A 21,837-nucleotide genomic window follows, 5' to 3' on the forward strand; every position below is an offset into this window, starting at 1 on the left:
TGAGTCTCTGTAACGGCGGTCCAAAATTCACGAAAATCGAAATTTCCTCTCTCAACAAAAGGGTCGTGATTTTCCAAAATTTGTACAAAAATCGAGTGAAAATCGACAAAAATTTTGAGAACAGTTTAAGGGTCGATTTTCGATTTTTGGCTTGGACATACCCGTCACCTCGAAAACCTAGGACTCCAACCAACCCGTTACACTCTGTAAACCTTTTTGCCTGGATGCTAGCCTTTCCTATTATTGAGTGAAATATAGTTTGAATTAATTTGTATTTCTATGCATTTTAAATAATGCTTTAATAATGTATTTGTGCTCTAATTATATGATTACTATGTACATTTATTTATTCAGGTGAAAAAAGACCAAGAAATTTTGATAATAAAAGTCATCTCCAAAAAAATCACATTCCTATCTACATATTTACACTTTAGAAAAATTACGAATAAATTCAAGAAAAATATGATAATTCTAATAAAATCTTTGAATTTTAAAAACTCTTTCACCAAAATAGACACATCCTACACAATATACACCCTACCCATAAACAGACAGAAGTCTATCAGCGGCTGAATGATTACTTCAATCGGACACCCCAGAATTTCGTCTATCTATTTACTAAAAGCATTGTTTTAAACATCTTTCTATGTGTTTTAAGACTAACTTTCTTACTTTGATGGGCAAAGGTCCAATGTGGCGCCCAGAACAGATAAGCACCTGGTTGAAAATTTTTGAATTTAAGATTATAATCCTAATAGCTCAACTAAATGCCTATAACAATGTATTTCATCAGTGATAATACCATGAACCTATCAAAGTTTTGCTTTTGAAAAGAAAATGTTAGAACTTCTGATCAGTTTTTTGCTAATACAAACAACTCTACACAAGCAACACAACAATTGACATTACGACGATCAATCTTGGCACCAGAAAGGAGATTACAAGAGTTAACAAGAAGTCACAAGTCCTGTGAGCTGTAAGCTAATAATGACATCATTAGAATCTGGTAACCTCGAGCGCAATCCTGTTTCACGTAACTCTCCACAAAATGGTTGATAAATGTATTTGGCAAATTTTAAACACCACCTCATTTTATTTCGTATGATTTTGAGCCATTTTTCGAAATCTGAATCATTTTCTCATTCCAATAACAGTACGTACCACGTCAAACAGTCGATTCCCTCTCGGGTAATCATTGTCAACCAGATTGGCGAGGTAGAAACCATCGTGTATTTGCTGTATGATTTGACGTGATTTAGAAGACGGCTCGTATAAGCGACCCCATTGTTCGATCCAAAGCTCGAAAGCTTCTTCCTGTAATAATGAAAAGATGGGTTACTTGCATATTATGCTTTTCTACATTTTCTAAATCATGGTTTTTAGAATGATGATTGATACCATCTATTTTGGCCAATAAAAAGAAAAACAAATTTAGGAATAGCCTTGAGAGTACCAGTTTTCTTGTGTCCTAGCTTGAGAAGGTGAAATTCAGGAAGGCACCAAACAGAAAAAGCCAAACCTAAATGGGGTGCCAAAACAACCAAAGCAACCTATATTTACTTCTCAGCCCACTTTTGTCCTGTCTATTCTAAATGTGGTTAAATTCATCAGAAAGCTGACTTCTTACATCTTATAGGCACGTCATTATGATTTACATTGTTATACACTCCAAGCAAAGATTTTGCTTAACAACTTTTCTATAGACTTTGTGCCTAATCTAACAACTAGAATAAGCGGGGCTGAAAGTTGTCTAAACTAGAGCTTAACCAATCTCACCTTCCAGTAATGAAACGCCACCGGGTCCACAACCGTCGGTTGGATGACTAGACTTCCGGTGAAAACACCCCATGTCACAACGTTCGCTTCCTCGTCGTCACAGTTCGTATAATTCTCATCTCCCTGTAATAGGTAAAAACAAATCAAAATTTCTGATAAATCTGGTCGCCGTGAGATTAAAGAGGTATCCATATTTTGGGAAAGAAAAGTTTTAATCTAGCTGATATGATCAAAGAATTGCCAGCATTAATCTTATTATTGAGAAATGTAAAGAATGTGCAACGAGGTTTAGGACCATTGGGAACCATCTCAGCGCTGTATGGAGCTCATGATATTCCTCTTCTTGTTTTTGGTTAAATTTCACTTGCTTACTTCAGTTGCTAACTTTTAAGATCTAGTGTCAAAATTCCGAGAAAATAGCTTTAAACGTCACGAAATTCACAAAAAGACTTCAAGTTGATGAAAGCAGTGGAGTTCAGCCAGGAGAGTCACGCCCCCCTCATCGGATCTTTTTTGAAGAGGCGCTGAAGAGCAAGGGGCGCCAAAAGAGGTTTTTTTAAACACCTTATTCTTTAAAAAACGTACTTTACGCGCCTTAAGCTGCGCCCCAAGACCAGTTTCACAAAAATAATTTTAAATAAATTGCACAATTTTCTCGCCTGCTTTGCTCGCAATCAAGACGCCACATTGAGATCGAAGGGGCGCGATTTTGAAAAAAATGAAATGTTTATCAGAAGATACTTCCTCATAATGAAGATATCTTGTAGAGAGTAGAGAATGTGAGCTATTTTATTACAAACCGATGCTTTGACAAGATGATAATTAATGGTGTCATGATTCTTCAAAACAGTTAACAGATTTTTTGCATCTTCTTCCGAGCAGAAAAACTCCAAGTAGCCTTTTTGGAAAACGTATCCTCCAGGGTTTCCCCAGCCAAATGTTTTATCAGTTGAAGGGACACAATTTACATTGGGTTGACTGTTAATAGTTAAGATACCATTTTGATTTAAGTGCAAAAGTTTATCAGTTAATAAGGATGTTTCTGGAGCTAAGTCTTCCTCACTCCATGGAATCTGCTTGACCTATAAATGAAGATACAATCTCACAATCATACAAATCTCAATAAAAGGTTTTGTCTTTACATAAGAGTGATATTGTTTCCTTACTCATCAATCTTAATTTAAAGCTTTTTTATATTGAATTGACACAGATGCAGAGCAAGATTGGTCAGAAAGAGGAAAAGAAAAACAGTTTTTTGCTTATATCAGCATAATATAACAATAGGCAGACACTGTCCTGATATGAAATATGTGTCTGATACGAAACGGGAAACACTTATGTAAAAATAAAACCTTTAAGATAGTGATTTAATTTTATTTCGCCCATAACGTGTGAACGCCATGTGAAGTTGAGTGACACAGAAATGTCAACCCAGCAACCCCTTACTTGCTTAACAGCATTAAAGTTTTTGAAGAACAATGTTAAATTGAATTATGAATTCCTATGAACTTTTGTTGTATTTGTTAAAACGCTTTCAATTTTTTAATGAATTATTTGAGTGATAAAGTTGCATAACCTTGACATGTATGTTAATGCTTAGATAAATAAACCATATCAAAACAATGTGTTTGGTTGTTATGTAACTGCAAAAAGAAAATAGTTCAATCTTGGAAAATTTATGTTCATTACCTTTACCCCATTTTTATTCGGCTTTCCACTGATAAATGCCACAAACACATCAAATATATCTTGCAAACAAGTCAACTGATCACCCCACATTTTCTTTTGTTCTTGAAAATTATTATTCTTAGCAAAAAATAAATGATAGTCTTTAAAACTTCCAAATTCTGCTGTGGATGAATCTCCCCAACGACCATTTGGAAAGTTTTCCCAACAAGAAGTCCTATGTTCATAACTCTTCGGCCGACATGACCAGAAAATTGGGCGAACTTCTTCTCCTTCACGCTCATTCGAATCCGAATCGGATTTCCATGGTAAAACCCGGTGTTCCAATTTAGCTTCCCGCCATAAACCAACTCGTTTTAAGACCTCCGTTGTTGCAGTTTCACGATTCAATGTATAAAAGTGTAAGCCAGCACATAAAGCATTTTGTAGTAAATACTTGCACAATTCAACCGTTAAAAATATACCATATTTAAGCACACTGGCATCGTTATTTTTGATGGGTTTCAGAACATTCATGATTTTGTTTGGAATTTTAATACGAGAATGTCTAGCCACCTGGGTTATACAACCATAACTCTAAAAAGAGAAAATAGTGTTAAATGTTTGAATTAAGTTGGGTAAAAACATATGTCTATGGTAAAAAAGAAAGCAAACCTAGCCTTTTCAAGAACTTACGACCAGCAAAATGGAATACAGAAGGTCTAGCTCCAATACAATTTTTAGTCAAAGATAATATGGTGTAAAAACGTGTTAAACATTTCAAGAAAATAAAAGTAAGGGGTTTTACCTGGATAGGAAATATACCAGGAAGAATAGGTACAGATATTGAATTTTCCCTGCATTTATTGACAAATTTAAAGAAATCAGTCGCATCGAAGACCATTTGGGTGATGATAAAGTCTGCACCTGCTTCCACCTCTTCAATCAAGTGTTCCATACTTTGTTCATAAAACGATTCATACTCGATACAATTTGGGTAACCTTGAAAAGTAATAACATATATAAATATGACGCTTTCAAAAGCTCTAAAGTTAAACAAAGTGAATCTTCTTCGTCTTACTAAATTAAGAAATCAGATGCAATCTCCAAGTGACGTATTTTAGCTTAAAGCTTTAAAGCTTCATCAAGTGAATACAAGTTTGGAGGCTAAGATTTTCTATTTTTTTATCTTATTAAGAAAAAAGCTTAATCTGAATTGAAGACGGCCTCTACAAAACTGCAGGGAGTACAATATGCCACCAGCCTAGAAAAAGTTACATATCATTTTTAATTGAACATCTCAAACATACCTGCTACACATATAGTAAAGTAATCTTCATACACTTCTCTTATAAATCGAACTAGTTCAGCTGAGCATTCAAAGTCACCACTGCTTTCACTCTCTTCAATTCCTGCAGAAAAGAAATGGATTTGTTAGATCTTTGGGAATAAGTAAATTAATGTCAATTTATTTTACTAATCAGTACTATTTGATGAATAGACGATATCGGCTTAACATGAAAACTCAGATTTGATCCCCGAGAATTCCCCACAATACTTTGCGCGGAAAAAAGTTTGCAGTGAAATATTTTCCGCGCAAAGCATTGTGGGGAATTCTCGGGGATCAAATCTGAGTTTTCATGTTAAGCCGATATTGTCTATTTTCAGAAGATACAATGACGATATCTATCAAATAAAAGGAACGAAGACCACCTAATAGCCTAGACTACTCATTAGATGCTGCCGCCTAAGAGCCAATTTATTTGTTAACGCTATTTTTACATTTCAAAATCTCAAAAATTTAGAAAAAATATTTAAAAAATAACTAGTAATACCTTCCATTAAAACCATCACTGTAGACAGACCATGATCTTTGGCATTTGATAACACTTCAATAGCTTTTTCTTCTACCAAATCGTGAGCATTTAGTTGAACCATTGTATCACACATTGTTATGTTTTGAGCTGTTGAAGCTACTTTGACTGAATGATTACTTTTTCTTTCATCTTTGACTTTATCACATGTGACGTCACAAAATAACGGTTGTCCCTTTGAGAATCGATCACATTTTTCAAACAAGTTGAATGTGCCACTTGGTGTACGAGGAGGATAAAATTCCAAAGAAAAGAATTTCTCGTTGCTGGTTATTCTATGATTTATCTTTGATATCAAAGTTCTATGGTGATGATCAACTAATGCAGTCGCCATAATCCTGAAATTTGAGAGGAATTCAAAATGATTTTTTGGTTCCGAAGGGGCTTCTTTTATATGTCAAAGCATTTTGTGTAATCTTTATGAAGGTTTTAAAAATATTATACTTTTGCAACCAAAATTTACATTTCTCAAATTAAAACAACATCAACAAGATTGACAGCCTTGCGAACTTGAAGTGCTCCCTATAACTGCTGGAGTGAAACACTTCTCGCCTTTCATTCCTGAATCACACCATCCCCTGCAATGTTTAACGGACAATCAGCCTTGTGTAGAAGCATTTTTGAAAACTACACAATGGACAATTCTCAGCTTCCTCACGAGTATCAACACTTTTGTCCACACTGAGTGAACATTATGTCTCTCTATGCTACATTAAGGGAACATCCAATACTTTCAGCGATTTCAGTTCACGCCACCCACAAATATGTGTCGATGCTACTTGCCAAATCTGCAAATTTATTCAAGACACCATTTTATTGGTTGTTGCATCTGTCGAAACTTCTGCTATCTTGTCTGGTCAAACACAAATTCCTCAATAGTAGCTTGGAAATTGGCCCAACAATATTGTAATGATTTACGACGAACTTATGAGCATCTCGAAAAGCCAAACACATCAGAGATATCTGCTGTTATCTTCAAATAGCTACCTTAAACAATGCTGGGGGATTGCAAGGAAGGGGGATCGTTTAAGAAAGGGGGCCTTACATATACCTAATTGTCAGACTTAATTCTTCTTTACTGTTTCCCTTCCCTTTTTACCATAAACAAATAGAGAGAGAAAACAAGGGGATTGATTTTTAGAAGGGGATAGCAGCGAGAAGGGGATTATCGGATCGCACTATACACTATATATTTTTGAAAATTTAGCCCAAAACAATTTGGGGGATAGACATTTTTAAAGGTTGGGAGGGGTGCCAAGAAGGGGAAGATCATTTAACAAGGGGGGGGGAGGGATCAGACCCCTTTTCACACTATGACACCACTTTACTTCGGAAAAACCAATCAACCATTCATATTGACAACGCTCCAGGATTTCAAAGTCTTAAAAACGACAAGATTTTAAACAAACACAGGATAACTTTAGACCTTAGTTGTGTGAAAAATCCCAATAAAAATCCTGTTGCAATCCAAGAGTTTGAGAAAGAGATTTTACATATCGATAGCTCTGGCTCTCGATTCTCCGATTCAACGCTTGCTGCTGTTGTTCATCAACTCAACATCCGTAATCATCGCCTCTCAGCCCGCAAAATTGTCTTTCGTCGAGACCAACTCACCAAAAAACCTTAAAACGTTGACGATCAATTACTAACAATAATATTGCATTGGGTTTTGTTATCCTTGTTTCACAAAGGAATCTTGTCCTCCTTGTTTGGCGCATGTGATTCCGACCTTCCTATTATTCCTATCTCTAAAGTAGGGTGTTGAAATTAGAAGAGGGATGTCAACATTAGACTAACTTACGGTATCTCTCATTATTGATCACTTAGATCACAATCGAAAGTTCAATTTTAGTTCTGTCTGGAATAAAAGATTAAGGAGAAAAGCAAAGCAGTGTGTGGGCAAAAATGATTGTTCTCCAATCTTGGGGATTTGGCTGGGTGTCATAAGGTTTCCATAGCCCCAACTCTTGATACAAAATTTATGGGTGGGAAGCACATATTTGGACTTTGTACCCAATGCTACACGCAAGCATTTAAGCTTAAGTCCTGCAGGACAAACTGACAAAAGTCAGTCTAATCTAATAATACTTTTTCGACACGAGCAAGACAAAAACATCGGACAGTCAATGGTGTGTGTTATGTCAACACAGATTTGTTTAGAACAAGAAGAAGCTTCCATTGTAAGTGAGATTTCGCTCCCTTTTTAACTATTGACGACATATTATCCCTAAAAACCCCAATGTATTATTTTCCATTCCTGACTGGTCCAGGTTAGCTACTAGAGAAACACACAGACACACCACCCAAACACACCCATACCATTTATTTAATTGAAACTGCTAGAAAGCCTTTAAAATTGCCTACCTGAAAAAACAACTGAAAATATAAGAGGAGAACAAAAAAGATTACTTACTAATAAGTTATTTTCAACAAGCAAGCACTATATGGAAGCATGGGACAAACAGGATGGAATGTACAGTACAAAAGCTCAGCAAAATTTGACATTTGAAATTCGTCTAGTGAAAAAGTTTGTTTTGATTTTGCAGCTAGCCTACCCGTGTGTCTGTCGGTCACGTGACATGGCTAGCTCGAACAATAAAACCAGACCATCAGGTCTGACTAAATCTATTTTAAATCAGGGGGTAAAATTAGTCCAACTTACAAATAATACGAGCAAAAAAATAATTCATACATCATGATTAAATTAGATTTAAATGACAAATAAATTTGATTTTAAAATAAAAGACCTCAAACTTTTATTTACTATTCTCGTATTTAATCTACGAATATAAACGAAATCTACAAGTGAAATATTTTTTCTGACCCCCGGATAAAAATTAGGTCTATCAAACCGGTTTAGAAAGTACGTTCGTCGTTCCAAGCAAGGGTGTTTATTTTGGCGCAGCGAGCGAAAAGAAAAGAGCGATAAGTTGCGTAAGTTATGCTATGAATGAGAGTGCACGGCTGTTGTGAAAGAACCAACCAACCGCAACTAAGATTTAAATTTAACGTATGGTTACTACAATAATACCTCTTAAAAAAACGCTGAAATAGGGCTTGTACGACTACCGTGACACAGCATGATTAAAATGATTAAAAATTCGATTTTTTCCTCTAATCTAAAAACATGACCTCTCTCTCTGAGATGATACACGTTTTTTTTTTATTAGAACGTCTTAATTTTAGCTGAGGCTGGATGTGCCTATTTTCTCATCAATTTTCAGCCTGAAATGTTCTTATTGACGTTCTTGAAATCGATTCGCTTAAAATCTAATAAAACCTTTGAATGTCGATATTGGGTTAAAAATCGAGTAAATTTGCTATTATTTTTAGACGAGAGGAATATTTACAGTAATAATTGCACAAAATTCCTTCAGAACTCTAAAGATTTTTAAGCGAATTTCGTCAAAATATTCGATTCTCATGTTCTTATAATGTTCTTAAATTTTTACCAAATTTCAGCCTAAATGTTCTTACAAACTGGGTTCTAATAAAAAAAAAAACGTCCATATATTGCGTCATATGAGTTTCGGGCCAAAAACGTCCGTATTTAGGTCACAAGAAGTTTCTTAAAAAAAAAAAAAAAAAAAACCCGCGTTGCCAAAAACTAAAAAAAAATGTAAAAAATTTGCATAAAAAAGGCTCCCAAAAAATCACAAAAAAAAAAAAACAAAAAAAAACGCACACCAAAAATCAAAAAAAAAAAAAAAAAAACACAAAAAACAAAAAATCAAAAAAACACAAAAAAACAAAAAAAAAACATCAAAACAAAAAAAACCACAAAAAAAAAAAAAAATCAAAAAATCAAAAAAAAAATCAAACAACAAAAAAAAAAAAACAAAAAATCAAAAAAAAAACAAAAAAAAAAAAACAAAAAAATCACAAAAAAAAAAAAAAAAAAAAAAAAAAAAAAAAAAAATCACAAAAGACACAATCAAAAAATCACAAAAATCACAGAAAAAAAAAATCACAAAAAAAAAAATCACAAAATCAAAAAAATCACAAAAAAAAAAAACAAATCAAAAAACATCACAAAAAAATCACAGAAAGAAAAAATCAAAAAGAAAAATCAAAAAAAAATCACAAAAAATAAAAAAAAAAAAAAAATCACAAAAAAAATCACCCAAAAAAATCAAAAAATCACAAAAAAATCACAAAAAAATCAAAAAATCACAGAAAAAATCAAAAAATCACAAAAAAATCAAAAATCAAAAATCATTTCGTACGCTTTTTTCGAAGTGATTTACCCATCGCAAGCAATATCCTCAGCTACTTATAATGATACTCTTATTGATGTATCAATTCATGCTGTGGTCAGCTGTGGTCACTATTGTTGTCCCTGTCTCGTTAATGTTTTCAACATTTGCTAGACTAGCAAAATAGTCTAGTAATTAATCATGTCAGAAAGCGGAAAATAAAGCCGAGTGGGCGAATGTTGAAAAGGAGCTGCATAGGAGATTTGCAGTCTGATTTGCAGACCTATACTTCCTATGTAAGTGGGGTCGTATGGCATAATTTGTAGGAAAAAAATAACATACAGCTGAAACTTTGCACAGCCCTTCTCTATAGTATCCTTATGCCCCAGAAAAAAATCCCCTAAAATCCCAATGGTGGAACACACTTTTTTCAGTCATTTTTGTGATGACGTCATAACCGGAAATTCTGCATATCGTCAATTTCAGACTTTTAGCAATATCTTTGCCAAAAATGATTCAAATGTTTTGAAATTTGGCCAAAAGACGTATTTTATGATGGTGTTCAAGATGAAAATCAAAAATTTCTGAAAAAAGATTTTCAGGGGGTTTGGTTGGAGAAAAATGACTTAAAATAGTCGATTTTGACCCTTTTTTCTTATTTTATGTACAATTCCTCAGTTTTTTTCTTCCAAAAAGCATGTTAAGTCTCGCCAAGGCCTTGTGTGGTATCGTTATAACCCGTAAATGATTTTTAGGTCATCAAATTCAATTTATTTTGGTACTTTTCAAGGAATTCAGGGGGTGAAAATCGCCAATTCTACCTGATGTCGTCAATTTTCGACCATTTCCAGTCAAATTCAACCTCGGAGCCGCTACAAAAACTTAATAAAAGCCTAAAATACAATTGATTTTATCAAGACAGTACTTTATGACGTCATTAAGGCATCTTTAATGCGATTTAGGTGGTAAAAATAGCCATTTTTGACTAGTTTTAACCTGTCATGACCATCTCAAGTAAAACTGAAATTAAAAAAAACTGTTCAACAACTTTATAGAAACATGAAAGGCCTTCGACTAATCGAAATTAACCCAAAACAATATGTTGTGATGTCATTATTGGTCATTTTTCATAGTTCAGGGGGGGGGGGCTGAAAAATAATAGCCATCTTATTTTTTCTATCTTTTGACCATAATAAGGCAAAGTGGAAACTCAAAATTTTGAGGAGTTTTTTAAAGGAAAACCATCATTTATCATGCGTCTAACCCCAAAAGAACAATGAGCTCGCGACTATATCTTTAGTTTGATTTCCCTTTGGAAGTTCCAGATCTTTGTTAACTCATTAACCCATTAACTCAAGTCTTCTTCTTCAGCTCTCCAAAATAGGATGAACAGTATTGTGCTTCATCAGGTGATGACCATTTTCGGCTGTCGTTTTTCCTCTTACGTCACGACGAACAACAATGGCGGAGCGGTTGTGCTTCACCTGCGCGCTGAGGTAGATAGTTCTGGATTTGTCTCTTGTTTTGAGTCTAATTGTCGTTATCCCCCTTGAGCCAGGAGCACTGCAAAGTTGGGCTGAGAGTCATTACAGAGATAACGTAATGCAAATTGGAGCACCAGATATTATACACCATCAATATCCTTCAACAATACTTCACTTGAAGACGGTGAACGTTTCATCCATCTTGGTAGTGTAATCTGAATGACGCTTAATTCGAGTCCAAGTAAATGCTTGAATCGGCAAATGTGCTAGAAAATCCCAGAGATTGAATTCAATCTGCAAGTTCAATGTCATATCATATGTAGTATCAACTCGTTATTTCAACTGTATTCAACTGGTAGCAAAACGTGGCACCTAACAAAAAAAACCTCTCCAGTCAATTAGACGTATTCCAGCAAAGGTGTTCTCGCAAGATCCTGAAGATTACTTGGGTTGCGGAATGCAACCCTTCAGGAGGTATAACATGAAACCGTTCACGGACATCGTGGCCTTAAGAAGAATAAAAATTGCAGACCATATTGACTACGAATTGAGGATTCAAGGCACGCCAAAACAGCTGTTTTAGGAACCCGAATGCAAATGCAAAAAAGGTGGTCCCAAGAACACCTGGAGAAGAACCTTCAAAGAAGATCTTCATTGGGATTGCAAGTCGTGCAGCTGACCGACAACGAGGGAGGACAATATCTGCCCGGTGCATTCCTGAATGCTGGAGGACCCAGCATGTAGACCCCTAGATGTAGCTAGCTTTCTCTACGCAACTCATCACATTGGTAGATGGTCCACCGAATCTCTATATCGCTCATCCTTCCGGATCCTAGCCTCTCATCAAAGTTGGTGTCCAAGAGAATGATGAGTTCTACCAGCTTGATGATCTTCTTTCCTTTCTTTGCATCAAAACCACCATGTTCGGTTTCTTTCTGGTTGGGAAAGTAGATAAGTAATTACTGCCAAATTTAACTGATAACTCAAGATTGTTAAGGGTTTTCTTGGGTTTTGGTTTCTGTTGGGTCCCTTCTTGTAAAGGCAATGATTTTTTAATGGCAACGATCTAGGGCTCTTTTCCTTGATTTTAACGTCAACCTTCGCAAGAATGGTCGAATGTAGTACCCGCAGAAATCGATTGTGTCTCCTGGTATAACAACGCTTAGTCTGAGATGGCAGTTCGACAGGATATGGCGCACGATGCCCATCTTTTTACACCTCCATATCGGAGAAATAAACTCATTTTACACCGAACGTGTTAGGAAACTTATAAGTATGAGATCCAAAATCTTTTCATTTAACAACTCCATCAACAGCTTTGCCTTGCCATGAAGCTTTACTGGACTAGTTTCAAAAATCCGCGAACTCTTCTCTTCTTTTTCAGCTTGACTGACAACTGAAAAGCTCCTCTCCTTTCTGGCCATATCTTTAAACGCCATAAATTAGCTACATTCGAGTCCCTGAGTTGCACCAACGATATCTCTGTTCAACATACTGATCAATTTTTGCACGCCGTTTACATAGAGCTTTATACTGGGGTGGATTTTGACAAATTACTTTATAACGAGTGCTGATTGCTGAAAAGCATAATGGTCGTTTGAACATTTCCTATTTATATTTGGAGTATTTGGATTAGGGATCTGTATGAAAGTTTCAGTAGGACTGTTTCAATCGGCTAAAAATAAACGTTATTGAAACAAACTTTTCACATCCTGTGGATTGACACAAAGTGTAGTTTGTTATAGTAAAACAGGTGTATATGCTCTCCAACACATCCAAAAATAGGCAAAAGCTGGTCAAAAACGGTTATTTTCACCCCCTGAATTCCGAAGAATGGATCATAATCACATCAAAACATGTTGTTTTAGATTAGATTTGACAAATTTGAACATCTTTCAGGTTTTTTAAATTTTTTGAGCAGTCCACGAGTTTTAATGTTACTTGAGATGGCTATTTTTACCCCATGAATTGCATTAAAGGCGCCATAATGACATCATAAAGTACTGCTTTGGATTTATGTTGATAAAATTAATTGTATTTTAAGCTACCATTGAGTTTTCTTTAATTTGACAAGAAATGGTCAAGGATTGGCCAAAATCAGGTTGAATTGGCGATTTTGACCCCCTGAATCCCTAAAAAGATTATATCAAAATCAATTGAATTTAATGACCTAAAAATCATTTACACCGAGCACGCCAAAAGGAAGGCTGTCACCACCATGGACGTCGTCTACGCTTTGAAACGACAAGGACGTACTCTCTACGGATTCGGAGGTTTAAGAAGTTTGACTTGGTTGGACTCAACAAAACGGCTATTTTTATAGCCACACATCTCATAAAAAACAAATCTTACTTTGTATATCTGAAGCTTTGAATTTTAATTCATAGCATACGCTGACCCTTTCCCTATCTACCCCTCCAAACAAAAAAATTATAACCCTTCCAAAAATCTTAGAATTGAAATTTTCCTAGCCATAACACAAGGGATTCTTTTCTTAGAAAAATTATCTGACGTTCAAAGACTTGACATTTTTCGAAAATTATTTGACGTTAAACAGAATTTTCTCCATGACTTTTCAATAGTCAGAGAAATTTTTACGGGTCAAAACGATACCACACAAGGGTATTGCCAGACTAATTATGCTTTTTGGAAGAAGAAAATTGAGGAATTGTACATAAAATAAGAAAAAAGGGCCAAAATCGACTATTTTGAGCCATTTTTCTCCAACCAAACCCCCTGAAAATCTTTTTTTCGAAATTTTTGATTTTCATCTTGAACACCATCATAAAATACGTCTTTTGGCCAAATTTCAAAACATTTGAACCATTTTTGGCAAAGATATTGCTAAAAGTTTGAAATTGACGATAATGCAGAATTTCCGGTTATGACGTCATCACAAAAATGGCTGAAAAAACTCCAAAAGTTTCCTCTACAGAAATTTCAAAAAGTTTGAGAAATATAAAGACATGATACCGTCATCAAATCAACCAGCACAATTGTATGGCTTAGGAAAAAAGCTTCAAAAGCAATACGGAAATCAACGTAAACGGCTTGAAGTTTCGTCCTATCATCGCTGAAGTTGGTACTCCAACATACAACGCGTCTCAAGTTATTGCAAACTACTTAAAACCTTTGGTTGACGAAAATGACTACGTGATCAAAAACACTCAAAAATTCCCTTCAATGATAAGAAATTTACCGCCATTGAATGATTCGGAGGAGTTTGTTTCGTACGATGTTGAAAGTCTATTTACAAATGTTCCGGTACGCCCAACAATCGATTATATTATTGACCAAATCTACAATGGAAAGAAACTCAAACCAATTGCTTCAAAAACAATTTTCAAGCGTTTACTTCTAAAACTATCCACTGATAGTCTTTTTATGTTCAACGACCCAACCATGAACGCTGATTGTAATACTTTTGCTAGGCGAAATTAACAACAAATCTAATTTTTAATCATTAATTCAAACAACTGAGACCCAAGTTTTTCTTGATGCATACCATAAATACAACATAACATAAACTGATATTCTAAATGCTCTAAACACTAAAATAAAATCCTCCAAAAGCCAAAGCAAGCTTCAAAACACAAAAATCCTTCCTCTCGCTAAGGCCGCCATCTTGGTTTTTAAATGTAACGGTTTGTGTTAGATCTAGAGGATGAGCAGAAGCCTACGTAGGAGTAGACTAGAGTCTACTTCTGGCTGAACTTTGCTTTTTGATAATTTTTTATGACGCTGAGTCCAGTGAAGTAGACTAGGAGCATTTGGCGAGGTCACCATTTTGAAAAAAAATGTTGAAAATCCAAATATGAATAAGACTACTTGGAGTTGAAAGATACAATCAAAAATCATAAACAAATACGATTAACAGATTTGCAATCCCTTATTCTCAAATAAAAACATTGCTTCATACTATTTTTACCTTCCAAAAACAACTAAAGTCCGCCTAAGCAAAAGCATATTACCATATACTACCGGGCCACTTATCAGCGCCAAAAGGACCATAAAAAAGCTCAAGTGGACCCAGGGCTAACGTAGGAGTAGATGTTAATGAGATTACACGTGCAATTCGCACAAAACTCTGTTTTTCGCTCCTTCGCGCAACAATACGGTGCGTGCGAGGCCAGAATCTGTGATTGAGAACATTTTATATAGGGGAAAAATATATATATAACAATATAAGTAGAAAATTACAGTACGGGTAACGACCCAGGAAATTCTAATTGTACATATAAAACCCTTTTGTGTTTACGTTTTATTTTTATTATGTAGTGTAGTTTTTGTTAATAATATACATAGTGTGTGTTGTTTATCAGCCTACGTAGGAGAGCGATGAAACTTTTCTCTTCAAGCTAACCTAACTCCTACGCTCACTGTTGCCGCGCGGATAACGTTCCAAAAACGGCTGGTTAGCCAGTCTAAAAATTTTCTTCAGTCATAGCATCCACTGTTTTACCAATTTTATTTTCATTATTGTTATTATCATTAGCAGTAACATTTCCATTCTTAATAACACTGACTTCTGAAAAATCATTGCTGTCACCTTGTTGATTCTCCTTATCAAAATTCCCTTTGAAAGTACTACGGTTTCCAGATATCCTCTGACGTATACTTTGATGGCGATGTGAGACCGATTTACGAATAGTTGTACGTGTGCGTTCAATTTTACCAGGTGTCAGCTGTCCGAGGTTTCCAATGGGTCCAATCGCAGCACAAAGAGGTACAAAGAAGAAAGTACTAAACAACCAACTAATAAAAGTAACCAACATCAAGAATTGAGCCATCTGTAAATACGCCAAGACGTAAGAGGGAGTCATCACCATGCCTAATAAAAAATGGGAAACTTTTCACAAGTTTTTATTTTTGTATGAAGTCCACCTTTTAGACATAATGAATTTGGTTCCTTTTGGAATGATTTTTATCGACTACTATAATTTTGGTTGCTACGCTGTTGATCTGTTTTAAAAACATGACGACACATCAAAGAGCACCATAAGTTTCTCAAGAGAGCTTCCCACTAAAGATTTCAAATATCTTTAAATCTTCAAATTAGAAATAATTTGATACAGCCCTGTCTGACAATTTTTTGACCCATTGTGGCATATTGGCTCAAGCGGGGGGATGAGGGGGAGGGGAGAAAAGGGGGAGGGGTGAGGGAAGTTGCTTACCTGCAATGAATGTTGTAACTGCTCCCATTAAAATAGCAGGTCCTATATGTTTCAGAGCATCCCTCACCCTTTTCTCACGTTTCCACTTATTCATGGACGTTTGGTACGCAACACTGTAATGCAGTGTAAAATCAGCTGATAAACCGGCCGAAACAGAGAAAACAATTGACTCTAAAACGTTTAGCTTCCATCCGCTTAGAACGAGTATTCCAACGGTGCTTGAGATGATGAGAGTTATTGTGAGGATGGAGTAGAGGCTAAGGAGTATGTTGTATGTTGTGAAGAGGATTGCTATGAATGCTACACCGATGGCAACCCCTAAAAGAAAAAAAGATTCAGTCGAAAGTTATTGATGTAATAATACCTGGAAATACTTATAGACTCCCTGAGGGGTAAATTTTTGCTTAGAAGTTAAAACAGCCCCTCCGAGACCGTTAGGGTTTAAATCCGCTCTAGTAATACATAGACCATGTTCACACGTGACGTTTCTGCATTGTTCCGAAACGAAATGCAGCTATTCTATTGGTCAATTATTCAACTAACGTCATTTCTAACCAATAGAAAAGTTTCATGTCGTTTTGGAACAACACAGAACCGTCACATGTGAGCATGGTCTTAATTACGCTTTGAAAATCAAAGGAATTGTTAGTAAGGAAACACGCCAAATTAACAGATTTGTTTTTCTAAAACCTGGGCTGGGTTGAACGTTAAAATCTCTCTCTCTCTTGTCTCTAAGCTCATTGAGAATCAAGATTTCAGTCTGAATCACATATCTCTAACCACATGTAGTTGTATCTGTTCTTTTACCTAGTGATTCTTTGGTGCTTTGAATTAGACCTTGTTGTAAATCAAAAGCACTATTGATAAGGTACTGATATCCAGGAAAGTTAGGTGACGTCACATTCGAGTATTGTTCTTCGAACCAATCAGAGATTTGCTCGGTTGCATCTTCATTATAATCGAAAACATTGGTTGATGCGAAATTGGTTCTGGCAAAAATCAACATGGTCTAGAAAAGTGTCAAAGATTTATAGTAAAAAAAAGTGAGTATAGTAAATAAAACGACAAATATATACTGGTACTACGAATGTATTTCAGTGGAATAAAAAGTCCTTGGATGGGATAAGGGATCAAAAGGTTTAATGGTTAAAACCGTTAAAGAACCTACGGAGAATCGAAAAAGATGCTGAAATTCAGCTCTAAAAATCGTACACATACCTTTAAATTTCCATCACTGTCAAAAATCGGTGACGTAACATCAAACTCAGTTGACTGTTGGCCCCTTTGAATGTTAGCATTAAAACAAGTCATAAAATCCTCGTTCGGTAAGGGTAGTTCCAGGTCACAGCAGACACTTTGCCCTGGTAAACAACGACTTGTCAATGCATTGAAAAACTGCTCCAAATTGTCACAACTTTCACTTTCTTGGATGAAGGATGCTGTTCTTAAATTTCGGCAAAACTGGTTAAGCCAGACTTGAACATTAGGTAGATCAAGTGGCTCATCATAAAGCTCGATAGTTCCCATATCATCAGGGTCAAGGGTATATCCATTATCAGCTGGCTTGATTCCGAAAGCGAAAACAACATTCTGGAAGCTTGCACCACTTGTACCAGCGTCAAATTTATCCTTATACTCCAATTCAAAACTTTCAGAAACGTGGCTTGAGATGAAATATTGGAAATCACTGGATGAAGGTGTTTGAATATTCATGAAGGTCGTGAAACATCCAACTAGTCCTAATCCAAGGAACACAATGATGAATGCGAAACGTCCTTTCAAGATCAATTTCGGTAATAAGTCATTAAATAATTTATCAGAGTACTTCAAAAGCATTTTGTGGAATTTATGCAGTTCCTTGTCTTCTTTCTTCTTCGATGATGGAGAAGTGCCACCGCAGTTAAGATATTTTTCTTGAATGATTACTATAGCTGGAAATAGGGTTATGATGAGTAGATAGTTGACTATGATAGATGTTCCTGCAAACAACCCAAAACATTTGACCGATGTAATCACGCTGGATAGGTTAGCATAAAAAGCGGCTGCCGTTGTAAGAGATGTTACTAGCATAGAAATAAGGGCGTGGCGGATAGCATGTGTTGCCCATTTGATCAAACACTCTTCTCGATTTTTGTATTCAGAAAACAGATAAATTTTTTGAGCTTCATCCCAGGCCCCAATATAGACGAACGCATCATCAGCGGTTATCCCACATAAGAAGATTAGCGTAATTACATTTAAGAACGGGAAAAAGTCAAGATCGTAAATTCGTCCGTAGATGAAATAAGAAATGATTATAGCCATAAGAGCGCATATAAAAGTCATAACTCCAATGAAAATAGATCCGGAATAAAACCAGATGAGCAGCAGAATCAGTAAAATAGCACCAACGATGAAGAAGGTCTGTGGAAATACTGCTTGTTCAAATAGTATAGCTTTCAAGTTCCACATTGTGTATGATACAACTTCAACATCTCCAACTTTTAATGATGACGGCTCGTATAGGTAGTCATCGTAGAGTGGCTTGAAAAAGCCGGTATCAGGGTCACTGAGGTTGCCGACTTTAATATCAACCGTAGCTGTGTATTGAAGATTGTTAAGATCATCTGCAAAATCCGAATCGGTGAGATAGTAAAATGTATTATAGATTAACTGAACCAAACTGGAAGGGTTGGTTAAGTTGGAATGGTGGGTACAAGAACTGCTAATGTATATGCACGTGGTTGAGTCGTCTATACATTGTTTCAATGTGCCGTTCTTATAATAGCCAACGCACCGTTCTAAAATTCTTTTGAATTCATTAACTTCATAGTCTTGTAGATTCGTGCAATTTTCATGATTATTTAGTGTTGCAATATAACTCGGTAGAAAGTGAGTTTGTGGTTTGAAATAGCTGTTGTAGTTCGGATATCCTTTGATGTACTGGTTATGTAAACGGCAAAGATCGTTCATGTTTTGAGCCGTTAAGAGATTACCTGATCCTTGATAAACTATATAGCAATGGAAAGATAGATTTTCCTCAAAGTCGATAATTTTTTCTGCGTTCCGCCGTTTCCGTTTTCTACCTGTCCCAAACGGAACTGATACCCCTGGACTGTTGGTCAATTGGTAATCACCCCATTTTTTGTTTTGCAGGTTATCCAGTGCAATTGATTTCATTGCTTGTTCTGTGACTCGTGGGCGGAAACCCTAAAATTAATAAAAAAGAAAGAATGACCGTTAACTCTTTCAGTACTAGCCAAATTTCGTTCATTTTCAAACGATAATTTCAGATATTTAAAGACCAAAATAATGTGAAAAGAACATATACATGACCCATTTTGCTTCAGCCAAAGCCGTGAGAAAATTAAATTTGAAGTTTGCGCATCGAAGGCAGTAAAATCAAGCTCAGAATGAGCATGTGTAAAAGAAGTTTAAGTTTAGGGCCTGAGAAGAAAACATCGGATACCTTATTAGGTTCCGAAAAGTTTGGGTAGTCTTTTGCACCAAGTCCTGGAATAATGGAAAAGACAATGGAAATTGCCACAAACAAAAGAATTGGTAAAACAATGAGCATTGGCCATCGAACCAACAGCCTACAATATCTAAATGGGAAGAAATAACATTTATTCAGTTTATTTAAAAAATCACACTATTAGAGAGAGGGTTTTAAGGCAAATCAAATTAAAATTAAATCAAACTATGGGAAATAAAGGTGATAATTTCAGTACGGTGGGTATAAAACCATGAGATTTAAACTCAGATGACTTATTATTAGTGTGAGACAGGGATGTGGTGAACTTAGCCATTTACCGGAGCCTTTTGCTGCTTTGATTCAGTCCTATCTCTGGCTCGGCAATGGCAAGCAAGGTATACAGTCATCAGTCTCTCTTGCACAGAAAACACAGGGTAAAGAGAAATGGTCATCAGTCTGAAACCTGATGACTCAGGTAAGTTATGGCATGTCTCAAAAACATGAAGATTACCATAATTTTTGGAAAGCATTTTAGCCGGCAGAAAACGAACAAACCAATGACTGAGTGTACTATATGAAGAAGTTTCCCTGTAGGGGAATTTTTTACGCCCTCATATTCGCGAAAAACCGCAAAAAACAAAAAATGCTGACGTCAGCAAAACTTGTTTTTTAAATAACTCCACTTTGACTAATGGTGTAAATATGAAATTTTGACCAAAGTTACATATTATTAAAAGGATAATTTTGAAAAAATTTTTTTTGAATTTTTGCTGACGTCAGTACTTTTTTGAAAAATTTCGTATTTTAATGATTTTTGCTGACGTCAGCAAAATTTGAAAATGAATTTAATCCAAAAATGTTTCCTTTAATGATATGCAACTTTGGTTCAAGTTTCGGATATGTCCGATATTGGTACTTAAAAGGTATTAAATCTTTCTTTAGGTACTACTGCCAAAATCCAATATTATATTAAACCGGTCATATCTCATTACTTCCAGGAACTTTTGCTATTACCGATAGAAAGAGAATTAAGTTTTGAAGAAAATAGACTGATTTTGGGCGCCGTTCCTTCCCTACTAAGCTTATTTGATATTGTGATGGCGTATTGGCCACCCACCGCCCACGCTAAAGTTTTAAAGGGGTGGAGCAATGTCCCATGGGGAGGGAACAATTTTGTTCCAAAGTAATGGTAAATTTTATTTTTAGTGCTCAAGACCGGAAATGGGGTCTTCAAAAAAAGTCCCAAATTCTGCTTAAGAAATAACTTACGGTTTTAAAAGTTTCGCAATTTTGTCATGTTCCTCTTTTCTTTTAATCCTTGCAAAGATTGAGTTCTTCCCTTGTGGCTTGGTGACATAACTCGCTTGTTGTCTATCCATGACCTGCTTTAATCTACTCAAAACATAGTACACGAAGTCGAGGCTAGATGTGAATCATCGATCTTTCTCAACCAAACTGGCTCCGAACTAGTACTTTTTACGTATATTTTATCACACTTATTTATGAGGTAAAATTTGTAAATTAGTTCAATACATTCTTCTATCACGAGTCTGCTAAATTGCGTGGGTTGCGTGGGTGCGTGGGTGCGTGGGTCGATATTTTTGCGTGGGTCATTTTTTTGCGTGGGTGCGTGGGTCAAAATATTTTTTGCGTGGGTCAAAAATTTTGCGTGGGTCAAATTTTTTGCGTGGGTCATATTTTTTTGCGTGGGTCAAATTTTTTGCGTGGGTTAAAATTTTTGCGTGGGTCATTATTTTTTGCGTGGGTCATATTTTGTGCGTGGGTCATATTTTTTGCGTGGGTCAAAATTCTCTCTGTAATTCGAAAAAATGCATTCCCTTGAAATTCGAACTGGTCACATCCAAAATGTTGGATGTGTTTTACATAACACGTTTTGGTTTCTTTTGTTTATTTTGCATAGCTGCAGCTGTCTTTTTATAAGAGGAAGCTTTATAGCTTTAAAGCTTCTTATAGCACGCTTTAATCTTTTGGGTTTCCTTTGAGTGTTAAAGAACAAAGCAAATGGCGACAAAATCTGAAAATTTTTCTACAAAAGTTATATTCATTAGGCGACCGATTACTAAACAATTTAATCGTTGTCAATTATTTCGTCCACCCCACTTTGTAATTTCTTTGATTTAAGTGCATTAAAGGCCAATTTAAAAAAATGGACGAAATAAAGACTATTTTTCAAAGCAATAGAAAAGGGAGGAA

General features: G+C 35.6%; 2 protein-coding genes across 4 annotated transcripts in view; both read right to left on the reverse strand.

Moving 5' to 3' along the window:
• Positions 1-278: 278 nt before the first annotated feature.
• On the reverse strand, positions 279-7,913 carry LOC136798632 (methylenetetrahydrofolate reductase (NADPH)-like). Of its 2 annotated transcripts, none has more exons than XM_067055272.1 (8): positions 7,729-7,913; positions 5,277-5,653; positions 4,752-4,853; positions 4,250-4,443; positions 3,466-4,038; positions 2,577-2,858; positions 1,777-1,899; positions 279-1,314 (listed from the first exon to the last, which is right to left on the reverse strand). In XM_067055272.1, the coding sequence occupies exons 2-8, from the start codon at positions 5,647-5,649 to the stop codon at positions 1,132-1,134; spliced, it is 1,830 nt and encodes a 609-aa protein (XP_066911373.1). In that variant the 5' UTR covers positions 5,650-5,653; positions 7,729-7,913; the 3' UTR covers positions 279-1,131. The 2 variants fall into 2 exon arrangements, with proteins under 2 accessions (XP_066911373.1, XP_066911374.1); XM_067055273.1 differs by lacking the exon at positions 7,729-7,913 and adding an exon at positions 7,117-7,624.
• A 6,549-nt stretch (positions 7,914-14,462) lies between these two features.
• LOC136798636 (protein dispatched homolog 1-like) overlaps positions 14,463-21,837 on the reverse strand; it is a 249,251-nt gene continuing 241,876 nt past the window's right edge. Inside the window, exons 2-8 of one of the 2 annotated variants that reach the window (XR_010845417.1) lie at positions 20,893-21,118; positions 19,618-19,753; positions 17,388-19,358; positions 16,977-17,178; positions 16,170-16,487; positions 15,319-15,826; positions 14,463-14,671 (exon numbers count right to left, since the gene is read on the reverse strand). Coding sequence is in view for 1 of the 2 variants with exons in the window: in XM_067055279.1 (XP_066911380.1) it covers positions 15,420-15,826; positions 16,170-16,487; positions 16,977-17,178; positions 17,388-19,358; positions 19,618-19,753; positions 20,893-21,002 (3,144 nt within the window). In the remaining variant the exon portion in view is untranslated. Of the gene's footprint in view, positions 15,827-16,169; positions 16,488-16,976; positions 17,179-17,387; positions 19,359-19,617; positions 19,754-20,892; positions 21,119-21,837 lie in introns of both variants that reach the window. The other variant, XM_067055279.1, reaches the window with a different exon arrangement.

Source organism: Clytia hemisphaerica, unplaced genomic scaffold (assembly GCF_902728285.1).
Source record: "Clytia hemisphaerica strain Z4C2 unplaced genomic scaffold, Clytia hemisphaerica genome assembly, whole genome shotgun sequence".
Classification (NCBI taxonomy): Eukaryota; Metazoa; Cnidaria; class Hydrozoa; order Leptothecata; family Clytiidae; genus Clytia; species Clytia hemisphaerica.

What these genes read in the sequence shown, in the direction of transcription:
- LOC136798632 (XM_067055272.1), bottom strand. Translation starts at nt 5,649, where the DNA reads ATGGCGACTGCATTAGTTGATCATCACCATAGAACTTTGATATCAAAG. An exon ending in CGAATAAAAATGGGGTAAAG is followed by an intron (nt 2,859 to 3,465) that starts GTAATGAACATA and finishes CTTCATTTATAG; the next exon opens with GTCAAGCAGATTCCATGGAG. An exon ending in TGGCGTTTCATTACTGGAAG is followed by an intron (nt 1,315 to 1,776) that starts GTGAGATTGGTT and finishes TCATTATTACAG; the next exon opens with GAAGAAGCTTTCGAGCTTTG.